Genomic DNA, 17071 nt, shown 5'->3' with positions numbered 1-17071 from the left:
AAATCCTTCAAAGGCTCCTCAGTGCTTTGAGAAGTTCAAAGCCTTTACTCAAAGTCTTTGTTTCTCCTTCTGTTCACCTACTTGATCCCTTTGTTCGCTTTTTTATTTGCCCTTGATGAACACTGTAAGACTTTTTAACTCTAAACTCTTGTTCACGCTATTCACCTTGCCCAGCCTTTCATGCTTCTCTCAATTAAACCCTACCCTTCTTTAAGAGACTCACTCAAGTCCTTTTCCCAATTATTCTCTCCATTAAACATGATATATAAGCTCTCTTTGGCCCTTTACTCCAACAAATGAGATCATGCGCATAAAGTGCCCATACAAGGTTTGGTATATAAGAGATTCTCAAAATGTTACTTTCCCTCTTCCTTTATTTCAAAAAGAATTTTATATTTTATCCCATTTGATTCCCACGACAAATTTTTTTTCCCATGACAAATTTTGTGTGATTGAGTGCAACTACCCAACTCTGTCATTGTTGCCCAGAGCAGCCATATCTGATAAGGTAAACAAATGAGCACAACTGTGTTCCAATAAGGTTTTATTTACAAAAACAGGAGTGGAACTGGATTTGACCTATAGGCAGTAAATTTCGGACTACGGGTTTAAGTGACATAGACATATGAGTATCAGAATTTGGACAGAAATCAGATCTCTTAACTTCTAATCCAGTGCTTTTCCATCATATTATCCTTTTGCCTATATAATTTATTTTGCATTTATCATATGCTAACTTGTTTTACTATTTAAAGTTATGTTTACTGTACTGTCTTCTGGTGGTCCAAAGGGCACTGGAATGGTATCAAAACACCTAACAGGGGCGCCTGGGTGGCTCAGTCGGTTAAAGGTCTGCCTTCAGCTCAGGCCATGATCCCAGGGTCCTGGGTTCGAGCCTCACATTGGGCTTCCTGCTCAACCAGGAGTCTGCTTCTCCCTCTTCCCCTCCCCTTGCTTGTGCATTCTCCCTCTCACTCGCTCTCTATCTCAAATAAATAAAATCTTAAAAAAACACTTAACAGAGTAGGCGTTCAATAAAAGTTTGTTAATAAGCCTAATGATGTCCCAGTCTAGCTCTATTTTGGTTCTTTGAACCTGGCTTAACTTATAAGACAAGTACCCGCTTGTGTACCTTTTTTTTTTTTTTAAGATTTTATTTATTTGTCAGAGAGAGAGAACGCGCACTAGCACAATCAGTGGGGAGCGGCAGGCAGAGGGAGAAGCAGGCTCCCCGCTGAGCAAGGTGCCCTATGCGGGATGCTTGTGTAACCTTTCTTCTTTTGAGCCTTTCTCTACTGTTTTCCAGTAGCCACTAGATCTGAATTTATGTGAATAACCACAGATGGATATGTAGATGTAACATATGAATAAAAGAAAATCTGTTTCCACAGTGAAGAAATAAAGGAGATATTTCTACTAGGTCTCACTGGGAGGCAAAGGGATAGAAGTTGTCATAAAAGTCTTCAATTCAGGGCGCCTGGCTGGCTCAGTCCGTGGAGCTCCGGGCTCTTGATTTCGGGTGGTGGGTTCGAGCCCCACCTTGGGTGTGGAGATTGCTTAAGAACAAAAATCTTAAAAAAAAAAAAAAAAAAGTCTTCAATTCTAAAACCTGCAGGCGTTTCCCAACTCTCTGTTTAGTAATTTCACTTTATTTAGGGAAATGCCTGGGCAGATGATGTTATAGGAAACTCACGGTATGTTCATTTCGTTTCTTTTCCTTAGTTTTTAAGCAGATGAGGGGCGTGAAGCTGAATCTGTGTCCTTTGAGAAAACAGGAAGCGTGTTCAGGAAGCTTTGCCTATTTCTCTAATTTCCATTCCAGAAAAAGAAATGACTTAAATATCTATTACAGATTTGACAGGATTAGGGAATACGGAATCGCGCTGACCTTCTCAGAGACCAAAGGATGAGAAAACGAGGAACCTGTTTTGGGCAAATTTAAGGCAACGAATATCTTGCTTTGTCAGGTGTCGAATCCGGGCTGGAGGCGTGGGGAGTCTGGCAGGGGGCGTCGGGGAAGGGGGCGTGGAGAAGCCATCAACTGGAGCCAGGGAGAATGTTGCCATGGTTTCCAAGCAGTTTTTCTCCTTCCAGCCTGAATTTCTTCGCGCGGCGCAGGAGATGACGTCTTTCCGCTTCCGGCCGCGAGCTAGCTTTGTGGAGCTGGTCCCTGAGGGAGTTGGGTGAGGATCTGGGGCTGGGCATGGGGAAAGCAAAGTGGCTTTGGAGGGAGGGGAAGCTTGCGCGAGAAAGACTTCGTACCCAGCTCCCACCCCAAACCCTCCTGGGGCGGTGAGCGGTAACTGGAGTACCCTGTGGCGCGTCCGGATCCTCCCGTGCCCGGCCACGTACATCCCCGTGATGACGCCCTGCTACCGTCTCTTTTCTTCCCTATGCTTGGCAAAGACAGCTAGGCAGTCTTGATTATGATTAGTGTATGATCTCTAGGATATGAAGAATTCCACGTGCCCCTGTGTCCCTTGTTCCTGGGGCCGTTGCTTTTCCAGACCCTGAGTAAGCCATGCGGTAGAGTGTGCATTCTGCTGTTTCTCTTTCTTACCTGGTCTCTATACTTTGCCTTTATCCATTATCCTTTAGGTCCTGCAGAGTGAAGATTTAAATCCCAAGGTCATGGCAAAACATATGAAGTTCATTGCCAGGACTGTGATGGTACAGGAAGGGAACATAGAAGGTGCATACAGGACCCTAAACAGGTAACCAGAATCGTGCCTAGACAAGCTCTCTTGGGAAGTGCTTGGGTGGTTATTCTCTCCCATTGCCTGTCATAGATTGTTCTCAAACCTCCGCCAGCCCAGGTATTTAGTCTCTTGAAACTTTTCAGCCCCTTAGTTTATTATCTTAAAAATGAAGTTTTTCCCCAAAACCTAACTGTATGGGGTTTGTAGATACAGAGCCTGAATTCTCTCCCCCAAGACTTAAGGAACCCAAAGGGAAAATAAAAATATAAAGTTGCTGGGAAGCAGGAATGTAGTACATGATAAATAGAGGGTCGAGGGAGGGATTGGTGTAGGGCAAGGCTAATGGAAAGATGAATTCAGATTTGGGATCTTGGAGAAGGAAGCAAGAGATAGAAAAGTGTATCAGGTTTAGAGGAAGGTTACAGCAAAAGCAAAAGCATAAAGGTGGAAATGAACTGGGAGTAGAAGACCTGTTTTGAAAGGTTTTGAATGCTAGACTAAGAGATGTAGAAGGGCTGTAATAAAGAATACCTTAACGTCATACGTTCTCAGGCCAATAGTTCTTTAGTCTTCCCTTATTATTGGTTGTAAGGATTTTGACTTTCTGGCTTGCTTCATCATTTTCTCTCCCCAGTGTGAAAGAAACAAATGCTTGTTGAGTTGAATTATCAAAGAATTGCATGAAAGAGATCTTAAGAGAATATATGAGCTGACCTTCTGCCTTAAGGCCAGTATGGTGGTAGCTTTATTACACAAGTAAGGGAAGCTTAGGACATGTAAATTTATGTTTCTTGGATTACACAATTATTGAATGGTGGAAAGGAGCATAAAACACACCTTTCTACTACAGTGTTCTTTGCTTTTATGTCACTAGATTGTTTACTAGTTCCTCTGGAAATGTAGACACCTATGGCAGTCATTTTCCAGTTAAGAATCTTTATTTCATTGGGTTTATTAGTGGGGTTCTTGGGGGCTGAGAGGATAAATGAAGGAGAAACTACTTCTTAGCAAGGAGTTTTAGGTGTGGAGGCACCTGTGGATGGCAGAAGACCATAGTTAATGAGGACAAAGATGCTGTCAGAAGCTCTGTAATTGAGAAGCAGTTGCAAGCTCAAGATGAATTGTGTCTTTTAAGGATCTGGTCTTAGGTCATCCCCATTACCTCATTCAATGTCTGTGCATACCAGTCATATCCTTGCACAGAAGGTGTTCCCTAAAGATAATCAGTTAAGTACTATGTGGTAAGATACCCTATATCATTTTTTCTATCGCTGCTCATTCCCAACTCTTTACTATTTCAGACCTAGTGGCGTGTCTGTGAGAGGGTCAAAATGTCTAATGACCTTTCTCTGTCCCTGTAAGCACAAAAAGAATGTCTTTATAGACAGTAGTGAATTAGCTAGTGAGATGAAATACTGACTTTGGGAAAAGGAAGTCTTGTAGATTTCTCCACCCTTTTTCAGATCTTTTCCTGTGAGTCTTTGTATGATTTTTTTTTTTTTTTGGTGGATTTAGATGGGTCTGTTAGCCAGGGTGATTGAGATGTTTGTATTATTGAGGGATGTCAAAGGCCAGCTGTTACTTGATGGTAAAACAGATTTCCAAAGGTTTAGCTTTAGCTCCCCTAACCTCCCCTGTTCCAAAAGTGCAAATAACACAAAAGCAAAAATTTGATTTTTAAGAAATGAGCTGCTTTGGCAAAGAATGAAAAAGATTATTTATTAAACCATTTCTTATATTTGTATCAAGAAAGTAGCTACAACTTTAATACTTTTGACCAAAGCCATGGCTTGAATATAAGAGCACAGAACTCCCTTCCCTGGGTGTCTGGGTGGCTCAGTCAGTTGAATGACCATCTCTTGATTTCAGCTCAGGTTATGATCTAAGTCTAAAAAAAAGAAGAGCACAGACCCTTAAGCAGACTGCCTGGTTCAGATAGATCTCTGCTCTGCCATTTATTAGCTTTATGATCTATGGTAAGGTACTTAATGTCTCTCTGCCTCAGTTTCTTCATCTGTAAAGTGGAACTAATAATAGTACCTGCCTCTTGGGGTTGATGTGAGGATTAAATTAGTTAGTATGATTAAATTGCTTAGAATAGTGTTTGGCACATTGTACATTAGCTGTTATGATAAGTTGGAAGTCATTGTAAGGAAGTTTTTACCCTTTTGGTTTTGCTTGTGGGTGATTTATTTATTTATTTTGAATGGTTAAGTTTACTTTAGCTGTTTTTTCTCTATCTTCCTTGATCATTAGGTTATGCTCAAGGTGGCCTGGAGATGAAAAAATGAGAAAATTAAGCTTTATTTTTTTAGGACAATCCAGTTTGCTGCTAATACTGGAATGACTTTTTTTTTTTTTTAAGATTTTATTTATTTATTTGACACAGAGAGAGAGACAGCTAGAGAGGGAACACAAGCAGAGGGGAGCAGGAGAGGGAGAAGCAGGCTCCCGGCTGAGCAGAGAGCCCGAGGCGGGACTCGATCCCAGGACCCTGAGATCATGACCTGAGCCGAAGGCAGACGCTTAACGACTGAGCCACCCAGGCGCCCCTGGAATGACTTTTCTTATAGACAGTGATACTTTCCAACCAAGTCTCTTCTATTTAGCCTATTGCTACTCTCATTTTGAAATAATAGCATTTATTCCCTCTGTATGCTCTGCTCTTTCATCTCTATTTCTAGTTATAAAAATGTAAAACCTGAAAAACAAGGTATTCCTAATTTCCTGCCTGAAGGAGTTGATCCTCTTTCCATTGATGTCAGACCTGAAGAAAACATTAGGCCTTCTACCTTCTGAGATACCTTTCCGATGTCTTTGTCTGGGATCATTCTAATTAACTTAGAACCAAACCTCTATATATCTGCATCTTCCAAAATCCAATATATTTTAATTTTAATCGACATTAGAGTTTTTCTTTTCCTGTTTTTTTTCTCTTTTTTTCATTTTATCTAAAAATCCTTCCTGATTCCAGATGCAAGTGGGTGGCAGGTGAAGGAAGAATAAATAAATGGCAGAAGATGAGGCATGTTTGGATTCTTTCTGCCATCTGGCCTGGCCTGGTACTACATCAGTTCTTGTTCTTAGGAATCTGTTTTCATATCCCTCTCTGTCTCTCTTTTTTTTCCTCTCTCTCTCTCTCTCTCTTTTTTTTTTTAATTCATTGCCATTGCATCTGTTCTAGGGCTAGCACCTCCACCCCTATTCAAGTTAAAATTGGTGCTCTGGGCAAATGCATCAAATTTACCCAGAGACTTTTGTCTCTGGATTATACCCTTGGCACACTGTCAAATATCCTAATTAAGAAACATGGCGTTACTGGGGAGCCTGGGTGGCCTGGGTGGCCTGGGTGGCTCATTCGGTTAACTGGCAGACTCTTGATTTTGGCTCAGGTTATGATCTCGGGGTTCTGAGATCAAGCCCCACGTCAGGCTCCTTGCTCATCGAAGAGTTGGCTTGAGGATTCTCTCTCCCTCTCCCTCTGCCCCTCCCTCCACTTCTGGTGTCTCTTCCCACCCCACCCCCCAAATAAATAGATAAATCTTTACAGAAGAAAGAAACATGGCATTACTTTTTCTTCATTTCAGGGATTAAAACACCAATTTAGGAATAGCTTTTGGAGAAAAATTATATAGTACTTAAAAAGGAAAGAATATGATCAGAAAGAAGAGGAATGGTTGGAAAGAAAAATAGACGAAAAGATTCAAGACCCAGAGACTCAGGGCCTCAGGTATGATGATGTCTTTTTGGCTTCCTTATGAATTTAGAAAATTCATACTTTGTGGCTGGGATTATCTAGGAAAGCAGTGCAAGATGTGCATGTTGTTGGGGTGCTTGGTGGTCCAGTCGGTTAAGCACCTGCCTTCGGCTCAGGTCATGATCTCAGGGTCCTGGGATCGAGCCCCATGTCGGGCTCCCTGCTCAGTGGGGAGCCTGCTTCTCCCCCTGCTTCTGCCCCTCCACCCGGCTTCTCTCTCTCTCTCTCTCTCTCTCTCTCTCTCTCTCTCTCTCCTCTCAAATAAGTAAATAAAATCTTTGAAAAAAGAATTAAAAAAAAAAAAAAAGAACGTGTTGTTGGAAGGTGCCAGGTTGGAACAAGTGTTACAGTAGTGATTTTAATAGTCTTTCGGGAGGATACTTATTTTGTCAATTGGCATTCAGTCTTTAGGAAGCTATATTTCTCTTCCTTTTAATCTTGGAGTATTAAATATATATGCTATAAATTGTATTTTAGCTTCAGGGGGAGAAAATGGACAAATATTTTACCCTTAGAAGGATTTTCTAGGCAAGGAGTTTAAGCATGAAAATGTGAACCAGCTGGTTCTGGAGTATCCCAGTCTTCCTGTCAAACACAGTATTTTCTGATGTACTTTTCTTATTTTTCTCTGCTTTTTCTTAATGTCCTCTCTGGCCACCTTTTCTGTATTACACCTTTTCTGTATTCTGTATTCTGTATTCCACCCCAGGCTTCTCCTTATCTCTCCCAGCTTTCTGATGGTTGGTAGTTTAAAAATGAGTTGCATGTCCTGTGGTCTAATTACAACAGTAGGCAGGAGAGCAAATGAGATAAGAGGAAGGTGGTTAAAGCTTTGGCGTGTTTGGAGCACAAAGGCAGTCTTACAAAGGAAACGGCCTATGTGTCTGTCCAGTGAGACCACCACAAAATGTTTGTTGTATAACCAAGAGCCCTCATTCCTGCCCTCAGATAAGGAGATGGAGAGTGGGGGTTGCTAGGAAGCCCTGTATGATTGGCTGGCCCCCAAGCAAGGAAAGGCAAGCACACTAGAAGTGTGCCTGGTTGACCTCTTTTAGTCCCGGTAGGCAAGCTTCTGGGCCCAGTGAGTCCTTGTGCATACACGTTATCCTGACGTAGGCTGGCTACACTGACATGTGAGTTTGCCACTTTCAACCTCCCCCAGCCTGGGTAGCTCAGCTCCTTTTACATAATCTGATGAATTTAACTAAAATTGGCAGCAGATTTCTCCTTCAGTGTTAGGTTGCCAAGTGCCCAAACTCCAAGCTGATTTGTTTACTCTAAAGCCCTTGGTCTGCTCGTCCTTGAACTACCTTTGGAAGCAGAAGCCTCCTTAGTAACACTTCTCTGTTTACTTCATTAGTTCTACAAAGCTCTTTCTGCATCCTTTTTTATTAGAAGTATGTTGAGTAGATGCCTCTACTGTAGGGACTCTGGAGCTTTTGAAGGTAATCTGTACTTTTTTAGGATAACTAGAAAGAACTGGGTAAGGCTTAGGTAGTGTAGTTAGAACCATCCAGGGAACACCATTTAGCAACCCCATGGACCATGATCTTTTCATTCTTTCCCTTCCTCCATTCTTAGATCCTTCTTTTACTTTTTTCTTATCTTGCTTTTTTTGCCTGACCACACAGGCATTTACTTGGTAAGATGATCACTTTTTTTTTTTTTTAAGATTTTATTTATTTGAGATAAAGAGTGAGAAAGAGAGCACGAGCAGGGGGGCAGAGGGAGGAGCAGGATCCCCACTGAGCAGGGAGCCCCGACATGGGGCTGGATCCCAGGACCCTGAGATCATGACCTGAGCCAAAGGCAGAGGCTTAACGGACTGAGCCACCCACGTGCCTGGTAAGGTGATCACTTCTGTTTCAAACCCTTTGAAACTCCAGTAGGATACCTGACTGAGTATATGTCTGAACTCCCCCTTCCTTTTGCAGTTTTCTTTCATCACACTTTTAAACTGTCTTTGTCAAAAATAAATAAACTGTCTTTTTTGTCATTCCAAATAGGATTCTCTTCCTAGTGAAGTCATATCCAATGTCCCTGTTTTTTTTTAATGGTCTCTCTTCAAACCCAGTTTCCATGTCCTTTTTATATTATATATCCAATTTTTTTCTTTCAGAGACTTTTCTGTTGTTTCTCTAATGTACTAGACTAGTCCAAAATGTGGTCTTCATTAGACAGCAGCAAACAAGATCTAGACAAATTAAGGCTTAGATCTTTGGATCATTCCTTTCCCAACAGTGTGCCATGTCTTTTTGGCTCCCATCTTTTTTTTTTTTTTTAAGATTTTATTTATTTATTTGACAGAGAGAGACAGTGAGAGAGGGAACACAAGCAGAGGGAGTGGGAGAGGGAGAAGCAGGCTTCCAGCTGAGCTGGGAGCCCGATGTGGGGCTCAGTCCCAGGACCCTGGGATCATGACCTGAGCCGAAGGCAGACGCTTAACGACTGAGCCACCTAGGTGCCCCTCCCATCTTTTCATCTGGATTCTATTTCTAGCTCCATTTTGTGATCTTGGGCAGGTCATCCTCTCTGGACTTCTGTTTCCTACTCTGTAAAAAGATGACATTGCCTGCTTCTTTAATTTTATAGGATTGTATTAGGATCATGGATGTGAAAATGCTGTCTAAACTCTAATGTGCCATCTTAGGAAAGGTAATATTATTGAGACTTTCTGAGCTGTTATTCCCAAGAACTGTGTCTATTATAAAGCCGCTTAATCCCCTGAGCTGTGGACATGTGTCAGTCACCTAGAAGATTCATTTTTATGAATTCATTTTCAAAAATGAATACAAAAATAAACAATTTCTAACCGTAGAAAGCACACACCCCAATAAGGGAGATTTTATTTATTTATTTATTTGAAAGAGAGAATGTGAGCAGGGGGAGGGGCAGGAGGAGAGGGAGAAGACCCCAAGCAGACTCTGTGCTGAGTGCAGAGCCCGACGCAGGGCCCCATCCCAGGACCCTGAGACCGGAGCCAAAATCAAGAGTCGGATGCTTAACCGACTGACCCACTCAGGAGCCTCAGCAATCTATGTTTTAATGGGTTATCCAGGCGATGGCTGCAGGCTAAAGTTTGAGGACCACTGTGCTTTGGGAACAGAAGGAAGGAGTGATCACACTCTATTGTAATTCTTGTATAATTATCTTCTTTACTAGACTGCAAGGGTAGGGAACCATGTTTAAGCTTGTTTTCTGTCCTCAGCATTTAACACAATGCCTGGTACCAAGTTGGAATTCCATAAACATTTATTGATTAAATGACCAGTTAGATGTTTATTTCTGTAGTCCAGGTATAAGATGATAAGGACCATAATTAGAGCTGTGGCCATAGGAAAGGAGAGAAGAAAGAGATCTAAGGTTATAGAATTCTCAGGTTATAGAATTTATAGGATACGGTAAGTGTGGATGTGGGAAGTAAAAGAGAAGGCCTAGTCCAGGAACATGCTGAGATTTTTAGCTTGAGTAATTGCTGATGTCATTAATAGTATAGAGGAGGAAAAATAGATTTTAGGAGGAGACAGTAACTTTGGTCTTTGTAAGGTTTTTTGTGTGTGTTTTTTTTTTTTTTTTAAAGATTTTATTTATTTATTCATGAGAGACAGAGGGAGAGAGAGAGAGAAGCAGAGGGAGAAGCAGGCTCCCAAGGAGCAGGGAGCCCGATGCGGGCCTCGATCCCAGGACCCTGGGACCATGACCTGAGCCGAAGGCAGACGCTTAACCATCTGAGCCACCCAGGCGCCCTGTGTGTTTGTTTTTTAAATGTACAGAACTTTATTACTCAGAAATGCAAACCATCATCTGAGCTTTCAGTGAGTCATAATCACTGACCACAGATCATGGTCTTTGTAGGTTTTGAGGCAATTGGAAATAACAGTCTAGCTCTAAGGGAAGATTGGGACTAGAGATAAAAAGATTCAGGAGTCAACAGTATCTGTGTCCGTTCTCAGGTGGGGCTCTGTGTTAGAATTACCTGGGAGTCTTTTAAAACATTTCTAGTGCTTAATTCCATGCTAGACCACTTAAATCAGAATCTTTGAGGGACGGGGCCCAGGAATCAGTACTTTTTTTTTTTTCCTTAACATTTAATTATTTGAGAGAGAGTGTATGAGCGCAAGCCCATGAGGTCTACGCAAGTCAGGGGAGGCGCAGAGGAAAGAATCTCCAAGCTGACTCCCGCTGAGCATGGAGCCTCCTGCGGGGCTTGATCCCAAGACCCTGAGATCATGAACCAAGCTGAAACCAAGAGTCAGCTGCTCAACCAACTGAGCCATCCAGGCGCCCCAGGAATCAGTACTTTTTAAAAACCTTTTAGGGGATGATTCCATTGTGCGTTAGTGTTGAGGCTCACTGGTAAAGGTTAAGGAAGTCATGTAGAACCAGAAAGAAGGAGGTTTTTAGTCAGAATCTGAAGGGGGGATGCCAACATTTAAGAGTAAAATAAGGAAGGGGGGGAATCGGAGGGGGAGACGAGCCATGAGAGACTATGGACTCTGAGAAACTGCGGGTTCTAGAGGGGGGGGGGTGGGGGGATGGGTTAGCCTGGTGATGGGTATTGAGGAGGGCACGTACTGCATGGAGCACTGGGTGTTATGCACAAACAATGAATCATGGAACACTGCACCAAAAACTAATGATGTAATATATGGTGATTAACATAACAATAAAAAAATTTTAAAAAATTTACATTGTAAGGCTGTGAAGTTATATAGTAAAGCTATGTCTGGAAGGTGAAATTAAAGGAGGCTTAAATTTTCTTAAAAAAAAAACTAATGATGTAATGTATGGTGATTAACATAACAGTAAAATTTAAAAAATAAAATTAAAAAAAAAAAGAGTAAATTAAGAAATAAGGGTAGCAAAGGAGACCCTTTGTGGCCCAGGATACGGAGTCTATTTTAGTTTTTGGTGCCTTACTTCTCTATTGTAAGATTCTAGTGTTGGATCCACATGACTTCTGGACATGACTATGTTTCCACTAGAAGCTGAATTATCTGCTTCTCCTGCTTCTGGGAATTTGCAGCAATTCCCTTGCCCCCCATCTTCCTACCACTAACACCTAGACAAACCGATTTATACAAATAATGATTTTCTAGTAGCATTCTTGATATTAAACAGCAGCAGCCTGGGAGTGGATCCCATAGGACGGTGGTTCCCATGTCTATTCACATTTGTAATTTACCCAAAGCTCACATCTTTTCAAGTTCATGTTCAATCTATAGTTGTTATCTTGGGCTTTGTGGTATAACATAGCAGCAAGAAATAGGGCTTCCCACTGGGCAGAAGTAGCTGGTGGTTTCTTTTATTTTGATTTTCTTTTTCCTCTATCCCCCTTCTACGTAACCTCCTTATCTCCAACTGTGTTTGTGACTTAACTTTTTACCTGTAATGAAAGAACAGGGTGAGCAGGAGAGGGCCCATGTAAACAATGCCAGAAATGGAGGGCAGCAGCAGATGCCTCTAGACCTCCTTAGGTCCGACTGGTGATGGATTGAGAGGGAGTAACAAATTACAGATTGGAGCCAGAGTTCTCAGGAGCCTAGGGATTGAGTAGTTTATAAAAGAAGCTCCAGTGTCTGTGGAAGAACAAAGAGGTAAGTTTGAGTTAGATGTGTTACAAATCCAACAAGAGTACCCTATGACCCAGCAATTGCACTCCTAGGTATTTACCCAAAGGATACAAAATATAGGTTCAAAGGGGTACATGCACCCCAACGTTTATAGCAGCATAATCAACAATAGCCAGACTATGGAAAGAGCCCAAACGTGCATAGACTGGTGAATGAATAAAGAAGATGTGGGGGGTGTGTGTGTGTGTGTGTGTTACTCAACCATCAAAAGAGTGAAATCTTGCCATTTGCAATGATGTGGATGGAGTATTATGCTAAGTGAAATAAGTCAGTCAGAGAAAGACAAATACCATATGATTTCACTCATGTGGAATTTAAGAAGCAAAACATATGAACATATGGGAAGGGAGAAAAAGAGAGAGAGGGAAGCAAACCATAAGAGACTTAACGATAGAGAACAAACTGAGGGTTGATGGAAGGAGGTGGGCAAGGAATGGGCTAAATCAGTGATGCATATTAAGGAGCCCACTTGTGATGAGCACTGGGTGTTGTATGTAAGTGATGAATCATTAAATTCTACTCCTGAAACCAATATTATACTATGTGTTAACTAACTAGAATTTCAATAAAAATTTGAAAAGAAAAAAATATATATCCAACAAGAGGAACTGCATTGCAAGGAATTGGATGGGCAGGAAAAAAAACAGATTGAGCTCAGTTTTATAGACCCTTAAAGAGTAAAATAAAACATGGTTTCTTCCTTCAGAGATTTTCAGTCTAATGAGGGAGACGTTTGTATAAATAACAGAATGAAGGAATGAAATAATCGCTAAGTAGGTCTACAGTAAAATAAATTATTTCCTCTAAGAAGATATTCTTTCTAGGGCACCTGGGTGACTCAGTTGGTTAAGCAACTGCCTTCAGCTCAGGTCATGATCCTGGAGTTCCTGGATCGAGTCCCGCATCGGGCTCCCTGCTCGGCAGGGAGTCTGCTTCTCTCTCTGACCCTCCCCCCTCTCATGTGCTCTCTCTCTCTCATTCTCTCTCTCTCTCAAATAAATAAATAAAACCTTTAAAAAAAAAAAAGGATATTCTTTCTAGAGAGGTGGCATCTAAGTTTGGCATCAAAAAGATGAGGAAAATTTTACTCAGAAGGTTGGCAACTGGAGGTGGGGGCTGCTTCCTCAACCTCATTCTAGGTTGAGGAAGCAGCATGAATAGAGACTTGGTATTAGAGTGTGTTCAGTAGTCAGCAAAGTAGTGTGGTTGGAGCGTGTGGTACATGGGGAAAATGATGGGTGAGGCTGTTACTTAATACTCCCATTTGTATCATTGGTGTGATGAAGGTCTCTTCTCTCCTTGTATTAAGTAGGTCCAGGGATATCTCAGGCCTACAGACTTCCCTCTCTCACTGTGTCAGTTGTGTCAGTTAAACTGTAGGGATAGGGTAGCATTTGTCACTAAGGACCAATTAGGAATCACCCCTAATGATTTGTTTTTCCTACTACAAATGACTCACCCCATCTGAAGATTCTGAAATGATCCCTTGGTTGAGAATCACTGCCATAAAGAGCCACTGTTCTTAAGGACTGTGTCACATCCCTCAGGTGTGCTGTGGGCGAATAAAGGTTGAAAATATGACCCTGACTGTGAACTCCCCAAGAGCAAGGACTGTGTATTAATTGCTTTGTTATTTCCCACAAATTCCTATTTGGGGATTGCCTCTATAAGTAGGCAGTTAAAGCTATATAACCACCATTTCACATCATAATCTTTATAGACACCAGTTGTTTGGTCAGTTGACTTCTGGCCATCTGTGAAGTTGGAAAAGAATAATAATGAGCCCAGGTTTCTAACTTCATTGCCTGCCTTTACACAGAATCCTCACCATGGATGGGCTCATCGAGGACATTAAGCGACGGCGGTACTATGAAAAGCCTTGTTGCCAACGACGACGGGAAAGCTACGAAACCTGTCGGCGGATCTACAACATGGAAATGGCTCGCAAGATTAACTTCTTGATGCGAAAGAATCGGCGGGATCCATGGCAGGGCTGCTGAGGCCTGTGGATAGTAGGCCCAGTATGAAAATCCCTATCCAGCTGTCTCCTTTCTTTCTACAATCCCATTTTCTCTTACCTTTCTTATAATAAATTCAATCACATATGTGCAAGAAGGCCTGCATATGTAGAAGCAATCCCATAGTCAGCAGTGGACCCTCTCTTTTATTATGCGAAGGAGAAACTAACTCAAAAAGTAGTCTAGGAGTAGAATGGTGGTTGCCAGGGGCTGGTTGGGAATGGGGATTTAGTGTTTAATGGGTACAGAATTTCAGTTAAGGAAGCTGAAAAAGTTCTAGAGACAGATGGTGGTGATACTTGCACAACAATGTGAATGTACTTAGTGCCACTGAACTGTACACTTGCATGGTGAAAATGGCAAATTCCATGTATATTTAGCTATAATAAAATTTTTTTAAGTAGTCTAGGAGAGGTGAGGAACTTTTCTAAAATGTAGTGGAATGTATCTACCATTTCCTACTCAATTCTTAGGAAACCCAAAGCAAGGCATTATTGGAAGAGCATCTGTTACTCTTTACTGAATTGTCCCCTCTTACCAACTGTTAGATAAAGGGAGAGGAGAGGAGGCATCTACGTATTTGGAATAAATTTTGCTACTGAAACACCCATCAACCAGACTAGAGTGCTGGAATCCTTATCCAGAGGGATCCTTTTTTTTTTTTTTTAAGATTTTTTTTTTTATTTATTTGACAGAGACACAGCGAGAGAGGGAACACAAGCAGGGGGAGTGGGAGAGGGAGAAGCAGGCTTCCTGCGGAGCAGGGAGCCCGATGCGGGGCTTGATCCCGGGACCCTGGGATCATGACCTGAGCCGAAGGCAGCCGCTTAACGACTGAGCCACCCAGGTGCCCCGTGTTCTGCTATTTCTTGATCATCGATTTTAGATATTACCTATTTGACTTCCTTTTATGACAGGAGGGATTTTATTTATTTAAAATTTTTTTAATTTTTATTTATTTATTTATTTTTTAATTTATTTGACAGAGAGAGAGACAGCGAGAGAGGGAACACAAGCAGGGGGAGTGGGAGAGGGAGAAGCAGGCCTCCCTCTGAGCAGGGAGCCCGATGTGGAGCTCAATTCCAGGACTCTGGGATCATGACCCGGGCCGAAGGCAGGCACTTAACGACTGAGCCACCCCAGGTGCCCCTATCCCGAGGAATCCTTAAGACAAATCTAACATTCACTCCTGTTTTCTGTCTTTCCTTTAGTTTTCCTAAGGAAGGCTAATGAAGGGATAGTGGAGAAGAAAAAAAGCAGTAGGTGGATGGTAGAAAAGAAGGAATGGGCGTGTATTAAGAGATACAAGGGCACAGAGCCAAAAATATCTACAGCAGTGATTCTCAAAAGTGTGGTCTTCAGATCAGCAGTATCAACATCATTCAGTTAATTGGCTGAAATGCAAATTCTAGGACCTACTTTAGACTTTCTGAATTGGAAATTGGGAGTTAGAACCCAGTAATCTATTTTTACAAGCACTGCTGGTGATTCTGATGCCTGCTAACATTTGAGAACCCCCCTGCCCTATCCTACCCCGTTTCCAGGCAGAGGTCCCCACTATCACCCCTACTTCCGCTCAACAGGCATTCTTGGGTGTGTGATCTAGCCGCTCTGCTTCCTTTCCTGCGGTCTGTTTCCTTTGGCCTTGCTCCCCTGACAGCCACACTACTAGTATAAGGAGAGTTGGTGCCAGCCCCTGTAGGAGAACACAGTAGGTAGGTGGAGCGACTAGCCCCTCTCTCCTCACCCAGGCTCCGGCCCTCGGTATGAAGGAGGTAAACAGCCGACTGCCAAGCACCCTGTCTCTCCAGATTACTAGTGTTCAAACACTGCCCCCTTGTGGTATAGCTGCATGAAATCGATTTCTTGGTCTTAATTTCAGTCTTTTCAATTATTGTTTCTCCCTTTCACAATTATGCTTACTGATTAGGCAGGCCTGCGTGAAGTTATGCTGGAATCACCATTCCTTGCCTTTCAGGGCTTGATCATCTTTCTTCCCCTGATCAGTAAAGCCCATGGTGAATAAAGCATATTATAGGGCACGGCATAGGAAGTAGCTTAGAAATAGAAGATCTGGTCCTTGCGCTCCAGAAATTTACACTGTGGTTGGAGAAATTCTATATCCAGACTGATCAATTTTGTTACCTTTGTACAACCTCATTTTCAAGTTATACATTGATACTCTGAATCCCTTTCCAGTCTCTGATTTTGGTCTTTATCACTTTTGAGTGATTTTGAGCCATGGCATTGTTTCACCTCCTGCCAATTGCTGCTGCTGAAGAATAAAAGCCTGGCCTTTGCCAAAATGGTAGGATATGTTTGTGATAGGAGAGCCAGGCCTATTCCTTGGCAGTATTCCTCTGAGATTACAGTTGCTCTTGGGCTCCCTCCAAAATATCAAAGGGTGGCTTAAGATCTGGAATTTCCTTCATCTCTGAAATTATCCCCTGCTTGTTCTAGTCATTTTCCTGACCATTGCCCATGTCCCCCAGAGCAGTGAACGGTGATGGGTTTTAGCAGTTGGCCAGTTGAGAGGCTTCTTGTGTAAAGGGGGTAATTGTCTGGCTGCCTCAAGTCCGGTCAGTTTGTGCTGTCGTGGCCAGGAAAAAGACCTTCCACTCCCTGCTCTGAGAAGGTAGAAGGTACCTCATGGTCATCTAATGAATAGGAATTTCCCTAATCCTTTTATCCCTGCCTTGAGTTCAAGAGAGGGGTGATTTGGTGTCTGACCCAGCTGCAGAGAGTCATAGATGTGGTACCTCCTATCCTGATCTTAGGCACCTGTGACATTTCTTAGATGTCCACTGGATTTCCTCGGACAGGTCCATTCCAATCATAATTTAAGGATCTTATAAGAATGTTTAGTGCTCTGGAAACAGTTACCCCTTTAAAATTGGGACTCTGTTGTGAAATTTGACATTGTATGTTAAAGTTTTCAAAAGTGCACGAAGTATGAAATGAGAG

The 17071-nt window shown here is 42.2% G+C and overlaps 1 protein-coding gene across 1 annotated transcript; it reads left to right on the top strand.

Moving 5' to 3' along the window:
* Positions 1-2094: 2094 nt before the first annotated feature.
* On the top strand, positions 2095-14204 carry MRPS21 (mitochondrial ribosomal protein S21). Its single transcript, XM_025858358.2, has 3 exons — positions 2095-2183; positions 2599-2714; positions 13909-14204. The coding sequence occupies exons 2-3, from the start codon at positions 2632-2634 to the stop codon at positions 14087-14089; spliced, it is 264 nt and encodes an 87-aa protein (XP_025714143.1). The 5' UTR covers positions 2095-2183; positions 2599-2631; the 3' UTR covers positions 14090-14204.
* Positions 14205-17071: the final 2867 nt, after the last annotated feature.

This window comes from Callorhinus ursinus, unplaced genomic scaffold, assembly GCF_003265705.2.
Source record: "Callorhinus ursinus isolate GAN/ISIS: 27379988/994484 unplaced genomic scaffold, GSC_fseal_2.0 scaffold90, whole genome shotgun sequence".
NCBI classification, from domain to species: domain Eukaryota; kingdom Metazoa; phylum Chordata; class Mammalia; order Carnivora; family Otariidae; genus Callorhinus; species Callorhinus ursinus.
Note: the sequence above shows the minus strand (reverse complement) of the source record. Positions and strands in the feature narration are given on the sequence as shown.

What these genes read in the sequence shown, in the direction of transcription:
- MRPS21 (XM_025858358.2), top strand. Translation starts at nt 2,632, where the DNA reads ATGGCAAAACATATGAAGTTCATTGCCAGGACTGTGATGGTACAGGAA. An exon ending in GCATACAGGACCCTAAACAG is followed by an intron (nt 2,715 to 13,908) that starts GTAACCAGAATC and finishes GCCTTTACACAG; the next exon opens with AATCCTCACCATGGATGGGC.